We start from the raw sequence: 8,597 nt of genomic DNA on the forward strand, positions 1-8,597 counted from the left end.
TAAAATTTTATCATTTTTTAGCGCAGTACAATCACCTATGCTCATATACATTACTTTTTATGAACGCGCACACACACATATCCTACTTGTAGGTGCATCTTCAAGATACTCCGTCGGTACAACATTTTAAAATTAACGAGGTCACCACATGCATCACCGAAAAGGCTGAAATAAATCGAAAGAAAATACGAGCACAATGCTAAGTCAACAGGGTGAATCCTGATGAACTAGTTCCACCATGAAAATCTTAACCATCTGAGCTACCATTCGTTCGCACGCAAAAACCGGTTTAAAAAGAAGAGAATGATCGTGACCAACTTCTATCATATATATACCTAGAAAAAAGGGGTCTTCGCTTTTTGGTTCGTTCACCGAGCTACGTAGGTACACGTACGTACCCATCCATCGACGCTGCGGCCCAACCAACTCAACTCCCCGCCGATGATGAGTGGCATCCATCCATCCATCCATCATCCATGATGGCGCCACCGCCGACGGCGACCGAGCGAGCGAGCGGTGCCGAGTCAAACGACGAGAATAGTCGCCCGCGCGTGCCGTAGGCCCTCCTCTCCTCCTACCCCGTCACCGGCGATCGGCGCCCGCGTCGAAACAGCCGCACCGCTCCATCCATCTATCTGTCCGGATCACGTCTCCACCCGACGACAACGACGACGAACCTGGGATCGTGATCGGATTTCCGTGCCGTGCGTCAGTGTTGACTCCTGCCCATCCATACAGGAACACCCCTGCCTTTTGTCTCTCCGCGCGCATTGGCCTTTCTCCTCGCGTAAAGCAAAACGCGGGATGGGACGGGATGTGATTCGACCCCTAACGCTTTTGGCCTCCTAGATCCCCCCTTAAGAAAACACTCTGCCATGATCTCCTTTTTCATACGCCGAGGTTCGACGTTGACCAAAACCTAAAATGTTGGTCTACGAATAAGAAATCACTTTGTACAAAAAAATTATCTGCTTAAGAAATCCGCTTTTAAAGTAATTCAACTTTTGGGCCTCTCATTATTTTTACCTCCATTATGTTTACCTCGTTCCACTCTCGCTACTTGTATGATGTTTCATATGCACCGACCCATCCTACCTTAAAAAAAGGCCAACTATCATTTGCCCGCCCTCCAAAAATAATATTTCGTCCTCACCGACAACGGTTTATCCGCCTCCTTCGCGATTGGCACTTGGATACTTAGCCATCCTCTACCCACCGCCTTCCCCGACCTCTCCTCCCACTACCAAAACCATAATCCTAGTCTTTCAGATCATGCTTGATGGTTTACTATCTAACCCGAGGAGCCACTTAGCGGGAGTGGCCTCCGTAGAATTGGATGTTGGTTGCTCTTTGTTGCGGGATTTTGGCACAAACAACTCCGGGGATGAGCGCTTCCCACCCACGGGACCCTTTTCTCCACCAGGAACACCTACTATATATTCTCGGAAGATTATCACATCAATATTTGTTGAAAATTTAAGAGTGCCACAAGCAACTAAATGGAAGATTTAGGCAGCAAAAGAATGTACACATAAAGCACTTATATAGTAATAATAATGAAAAGCTAACCCGAAGAGGAAAGTAGAGAAGTCTCCGAAGACACGCCTCATTGCCTTGCGCTTGGTGGATGGGTTGGGATTACAATGTAAACTCCACATCTTTGTTGGAGACCATTAAGGCGGTGGTGATAGGTTGGTGATGAAGGTAAACGCCCGCACCCCTCGTCGGTGCAGAGACATGAATGATTGATAGCGGTGCTCAATAAGAGATAAGGATGGGAAGTGTGGTACTAAGAAACGTCATCTTGTGGGTGACAACTCTATTAGACAATAGAGTCGTAACTCAAACACATTTATAGTGAACTCATAGTTTTCAAACTCATGTGGGGATACAAGTACTTACTGCAAAAGTTCTTATAAAAACTAAACACTAGTATTCCTTGATCTATACAAACTTTGTTTACGTGTGGGTGTGGTCTTTATTAGCACCTTGGAAACAAAATGAGCAGTATAACATAAAACTATGTACGTTTGCTCCATATATTATAAAACACAAAAGAGTACATAAAGTATATTCTTAAAACAAATACTAAAAATATGACTTTTCCTTTTCTTTCATAAAAAAACTTACCCGAAAATGAAAGTAGAGAAGTCGTCGAAGGGGCGCCTCCTTGCCGTGCTTTTGGCGAATGGAGTGGCACTACAAGGTAAACTCCACATCTTTTGTTGGAGATCGCCGAGGGCATGGCTATGGGTTGAAGATGGAGGTGAACGCCTCACCACTCGTCAGAGCAGAGACATAAATGAGCAAAAGAGCGAGAGTGGTGCTCAAGAAGAGATAAGGATGGCCAAGTGTGGTGCTCACGAAACATCGTTTTGAGGGTGACAGCTGGAATAGACAATGGAGTTGTCACTCAAATACATTTCTCTAGACTCAAATTCTAAGGAGTAGAACTATTCACCATAAAAATATTGTACTAGAAAACAAGATATTGATATTTTTTGATGTACACGGTCATCTATCAGCAACTAAAAAACAAAAAGAGTAATATAACACAAAACTATACACTTTTTTGTCAAAATATTATGGAACGCAACAAAATCCCAAAAAACGTTTGAAAACAAATAAATAATGCACTTTTCTTTTACATTTAAATGGTCTCTGACACGTTTTTTTTTGCGGGGGTGGTCTCTGACACGTTGGGCCCACATGTAAGCCCAACCCGCAAATCATCCCGTGTAATCTTCTCCGGCCGACGAGGAGAGTGGGACGATCCACTCGCCGCCAGAGGATAGGCAGCACGACGGCCATGTCGTCCTCGCCTCTAACCGCCACGCCCACCCCTCTCCTGCCCGCCAAGTCCAAGAGCCCGCCATCGCACCACCCGCTCCTCCCCCACCTCCCGCACTGCACGAGCCTCCGGGCGCTCGCCCAGCTCCACGCCGCCGCCGTCAAGTCCGGCCTGGGCGCGTACCCGGCCTTCGTCACCAGGCTCCTCACGCTCTGCACCGAGCAGGGCGCCGCCCCGGCCCACCTCGCGTACGCCCGCCAGGTGTTCGACAGAATCCCCAGCCCGGGGGACGTCGTCTGGTACAACACGCTGCTGCGCGGGTACGCGCGCTCGGCCGACGGCGCCGCCCCACACGCCGAGGAGGCGGCGCGGGTGTTCGTGCGGATGCTGGAGGAGGGCGTCGCGCCGGACACGTACACGTTCGTGTCCCTGCTCAAGGCATGCGCAGCCGCGCAGGCCGGGGAGGAGGGCCGGCAGGCGCACGGCGTGGCCGTCAAGACCGGTGCCGCGGACCACGAGTACGTCCTGCCCACGCTGATCAACATGTATGCCGAGTGCGGGGACACGCAGTCCGCGCGCGCGATGTTCAGCAGGGTACCAGACGGGGACTGTGTGGTCTCGTACAACGCGATGATCACCACCGCCGTGAGGAGCAGCCGGCCCGGGGAGGCGCTGGTGCTGTTCCGGGAGATGCAGGCCAAGGGGCTCAAGCCGACGTCCGTGACGTTGACCAGCGTGCTCTCGGCGTGTGCACTACTGGGAGCATTGGAGCTGGGGAGGTGGATCCACGAGTATGTAAGGAAGGCAGGGCTTGACTCCCTCGTGAAGGTCAACACCGCGCTGATCGACATGTATGGAAAGTGTGGGAGCTTGGAGGATGCCATTGATGTGTTCCAGGGGATGGAATCAAGGGATAGGCAAGCTTGGTCCGTGATGATCGTGGCGTATGCTAACCACAGCTACGGCAGGGAGGCCATTTCGCTGTTCGAAGAGATGAAGAAGCAAGGGATAAAGCCTGATGCTATTACATTCCTAGGTGTGCTCTATGCATGTAGCCATTCTGGCATGGTGAGCGAAGGGCTACAATACTTTGACAGCATGAGAGAGTCTGGTATCAATCCTGGGGTAAAGCACTACGGCTGTGTGACTGATTTGCTAGCCCGATCAGGTCAGCTTGAAAAGGCTTACAAGTTCATTGATGAACTGCCGATAAAGCCCACCGCCATCCTATGGAGGACGTTGCTTTCTGCCTGTGGAAGCCATGGAGCTGTTGATCTTGGAAAACGTGTCTTTGAGAGGATTCTCGAGCTGGATGATACTCATGGTGGTGACTATGTAATATACTCGAACTTGTGCGCCAACACTGGGGAATGGGAAGAGATGAACAGGGTAAGGAAGCTGATGAATGAAAAGGGGGTGGTAAAGGTGCCTGGCTGTAGCTCAATTGAGATAGATAACAGGGTTCATGAGTTCTTTGCAGGAGATGGAAGACACCCACATGCACGCCGAATGGTTGATCAAGTGATTGAGCAGCTAAAACTTGTTGGTTATGTCCCTAATACGTCCCAGGTCTTCCATGTTGAAATGGGTGAGGAGGAGAAGGCCACAAGCCTAAGATACCACAGTGAGAAGCTGGCGATTTCTTTCGGGCTTCTAAATACATCTCCAGGAACTACTCTCCGTGTTGTCAAGAACCTTCGTGTATGTCCAGATTGTCATTCGATGGCGAAGCTTGTCTCTATGCTCTTTAATAGGCGGATCATACTCAGAGATCTAAATCGTTTCCACCACTTTGAGGATGGGGTCTGCTCTTGTGGGGACTACTGGTAGATTTTAGAAACACAATTTTTGTTTCACTATACTCTATCCCTGTTGTGTCCATTCAGGTATGGTCAACTTTTATATGCATGCCAAACTAACTGATAATTGAAGAGTATTTTCAAATACTGATGGCACTGAACGATAAGAACTAAGCCAAAGTTTGTTACTGGATATGTATTGTTTAGTCATACCCGTGCCAAATACCATAACTTCCTGATGGCCTGAGTTGCATGTTTTATCCTTGCAGAGCATTACTATCTGTTATAACCTTATAGGTATAGCATTAGTGTATGCAAATGACCTCCTACATTCTTGTAAATATTCTAGAGAACATTCTATGAGAAGATGTAACCTATTTGATAGGGAGTTGGCATGTGCATCATACTGTGAGGTTGTGAGCTAATATAGGAGTCTTTTGGCAGATTGCAGTACTACTTCTTAGCATGAATGTAATTGATTGCTAGCATGGGAGTCTGTATGCAGTTATAGTTCTCTATTAGCTGTAACAGTCCTGACATTTTCTTTTCTTTTCCTTTTTGTTGTTCTATTTGTTCTTATATACTGTTTCAATGGCGCTTGAACTTGGTTGTACCGAACTGTTTATTTCCTCTTCTTAATGGAAAGATGTATAACACTCGTGGTGTTGAAAAATAATGTTTCTAATTGCAATTTGTTTTTTCTAAAACTTAATTTTAAACTTGAAAACCCTGTTTAGTTAATTCGACGATCATACTATGGTCGCCTGATTTATTATTCATTAATTGCAATTCCCCGTTACCAAAGAAATAGTCATGGACAGGGGTGCATGGAAGTAGCTATCCACGTGCCAGAACCATGAGTTGGTTTCGAGATCTTATGCATTTCAGCTCTAGCTTACCCCAACTTGTAACTAAAGGCTTTGTTGTTGTTGAATGCAATTCCCCATTTTTTCAATTATAAGTGCATTTCTTTGATAGTTTGAAGTCTTACTGCAAATGCAGCTAGTATAAGTCATGGTACGGGGTATGGGTTCAGGGACACCTTTTCTCCAAATTCTGTAAAGACTGAAGACCTGAACTCAATGCATTTTGCGTATACCTTGCAAGCTTGTCAGTTAATGGACACCCCTCTCATTTAGTTATTTACCATTTTCACATCCCCACTTGATGATGCACAACAGCAACTTAAAATCGTTTCCTGCCATCTTCTTTTCATATTTACTCACATATTATGCCAAGCCCATAAGCCCAAACAGGTGATTCTGATGGTGTTAGTTTGTTCATTTCATGATTGTTTCACTCAGTTTTCTGAGGTTCATATTTTCCCTGATGTATAATGAAAAAAAATATGCCATCTGGACCTTAAAATGTTGTTAATCTTATTTTGTTGTCAGCACTATTACTGTTGCACATGGAAAGGGAGGAAAAACGGATGTTTTGTCACTTTTTTATGAATAAAGTTGCTATGTATTCTACAGATTAGCCTGATGATTTGCTCCAACTGACCAGATCCATGCTAGCAATGCAGATCAGCACCGTGCCCTGCTGTGGAGTTAGATCATATCTTACATGGGATAATTATCAGATAATAGAAGTAGTCGAAATGTTAAAATGTTTCCAAGGAAAGGAAAATACTAATAGTTGTTTGGTACACAACTCTGCCCCTCGAACTGGAAGGTCATCAGCCTGACAAAAGCAACATGAAGTCTCAGGTTGTGAATAAGTAGCTATTTCTACAATATGGTTGAGCCTTCGATCCTCAATAACCCAAATTGTTAGAAAAATGTGGATAGTGCAAATAAGCTGTAAAGCAGTCACATGGGCTCTGTTCATTCTACGGAAGATGGTGTCATGACACCGAAAACACATATAAATGTGTCCAGTCAACAGTACCTTAGTTAATTGGCAATGAAATTTGAAATAGTCTGGCTGCTCCATTCCAGCATTGGAGGTTAGAATGTTGCAAAATTCTGACTGCAATGCAGATTCAACAAATCTTGATGACATATCTGGTAGGACCATCAGACCATCTGCATATCTTTATCTCTGTATGATGCTAGAGTTTTTTACCTGATTTACTGGCAACATTTGCTATGTAAGTTGGTATTGCATGAGTTGATTGGTTCCCCTTGTACCTATTCAGGTGAAACTGGAGCATGGTCTGTAGTCTACTTGTGTAGTATCACTGTTACACTCACATCCCATGGTTGAATTCATTGTATCTGTAACATTTCTGGGAAGGGGATTTTGTGAATCTTTTTTGTGCTCACTAGAACTCATAGGAGATTAGGACATATGCAAAACTTTTTGGTAAACCTAATCTTCTACTGAATGAAATCAACACTTCATCATATACTGTGCCTTTAAGGTTTAGGTTGGTCATATATCTCTTTCTTGCATGTGCTGTCCTAATAAAACTCGTGGTATCGCCTACCAGTACATGTCTAAGAATAGTCATAACTGAATTAGATCTCAGACCCCATGTTCCTGCTACCAGCACAGAATAGTGTATCAGTTCGGTCTTCGGCATCATCATTTCGATGTTATGTCATAAATAGGGTAGCAAACCACGTTGTTTAGATGACTGAAATGAATGCTTGCCAAATCAGCCACCATTTATACATCCTGAGATACGTTTAGATTGCGGTGCTTCATTTAACTTGGTAGACTGACCTTGCCGTATGAACATGACAATGCATTAGGTCACCTACTATCTTGGTGGATTTGATTATCACATAACTTTGTCTGCACCTTCATGAGCGGTTACTTAAACAACGAGGTAAGAACGCCATCAGCTCTCTTTATCAATTATTCTAGGGCAAGTTGCATGTTTTACTTGTTCCAACAGCTGGTTTAGTCATATCCATAGCCACATTTTCTTTTTCCTCTTCCATTATCTGCAAATATGTTCAGTATTTGCCCCGTTAACAATACGCCAGCTTGTCATTAACTCAACCCATCAATGATGAAAAGGTCAGTTGTGCCATGCTGCATGGCCACTAAGTTTCATGTGTTTTATTTTGATTTCTTGTAGCTATGTTCTTTGGTCGCACCATACATGTTCTTGCCACCATACATACAGTTCCCGTCGCTGTTGCCCGTCTCTGAAAATTAGTTGACATACTGTATTATATACTTGATAGACTTTGAAACAGTACACCGTAATCTTTCAGTTGTCTGAGCTTAGTGTGTTGCTGTGTGTGACAAGGTCAAGCTGCAAAATTCACATCGGTTGGGTGAAACCATGAAGCCGTCTTGTTCGAGTGGATTGCGGAAAGGAACCCCGGCCTGCCTGGAGCCAGCAAAGATGAAGGGTAGAAGAAGCTTCTTGCCCTTTGAGTTGATCAACCAACGAGTAAAAGAAACCCCTCTTTGCAGCTGGAACCCATGAACGGTACTCGCTTTTTATTAATTCCTCTCTGACCAATCGTTGTCAAATGCGTTTGTGCCATTACTGTTCATAATTTGGTGGTACCCTAGCTAGAACCTTACTTACTTTATTGTCTATGTTTTTTCCATTACTTGCTTCGTCCTCTGTTTTTGTAGCTTCCTTTTTCGACAAGGACATCCATATCCTTTTGAAATGGAGCTCTTTGGCAGTGTTTGATATCCGAGCTGCCAGATGGCATGGTATTATGTACTTTTTATAAATCTCCAGGGTTCATATGTTTAACACTTTAGGTTAACTAATTTAGCCGAACAGTCGTCTTTTAAACCTTTACAGAGAAAAACAGTGATACACTCCCTCTTTTCCCACTTTTAGCAGTGGTCCCAAGTCCTAGCAACTAATTCTGAACTGAATTCTGACATAGCATGGCCCCTCAACTAACTGCATCCCAGATCGATCCAACTAATAACTACACCAAGTTTTTGCAGAAGCCACACCGCCAAATTAGCGCATTATTTCCATTTTCGTATGATTATGTAGGACTAGTAAACAATTGTTTCTTGGAATGAGGAAGGAACAGGTAAAGAACACTGAAATGATTCTTTGCCTTTCAGTTGAG

General features: G+C 44.6%; 1 protein-coding gene across 1 annotated transcript; it reads left to right on the plus strand.

Annotated features, from left to right (window-relative positions):
- The first annotated feature begins 2,724 nt into the window (after positions 1-2,724).
- Positions 2,725-4,693, plus strand: LOC123113656 (pentatricopeptide repeat-containing protein At2g02980, chloroplastic). Its single transcript, XM_044534958.1, has one exon. It carries the CDS (start codon positions 2,810-2,812, stop codon positions 4,619-4,621), a length of 1,812 nt encoding a protein of 603 aa, XP_044390893.1. The 5' UTR covers positions 2,725-2,809; the 3' UTR covers positions 4,622-4,693.
- The last annotated feature ends 3,904 nt before the right edge of the window (positions 4,694-8,597 follow it).

The sequence above is a fragment of the Triticum aestivum genome, chromosome 5B (assembly GCF_018294505.1).
Source record: "Triticum aestivum cultivar Chinese Spring chromosome 5B, IWGSC CS RefSeq v2.1, whole genome shotgun sequence".
Taxonomy (NCBI): Eukaryota; Viridiplantae; Streptophyta; class Magnoliopsida; order Poales; family Poaceae; genus Triticum; species Triticum aestivum.

Bases quoted from the DNA above. Each gene is read 5' to 3' on its own strand.
- LOC123113656 (XM_044534958.1), top strand. From the start codon at position 2,810: ATGTCGTCCTCGCCTCTAACCGCCACGCCCACCCCTCTCCTGCCCGCC.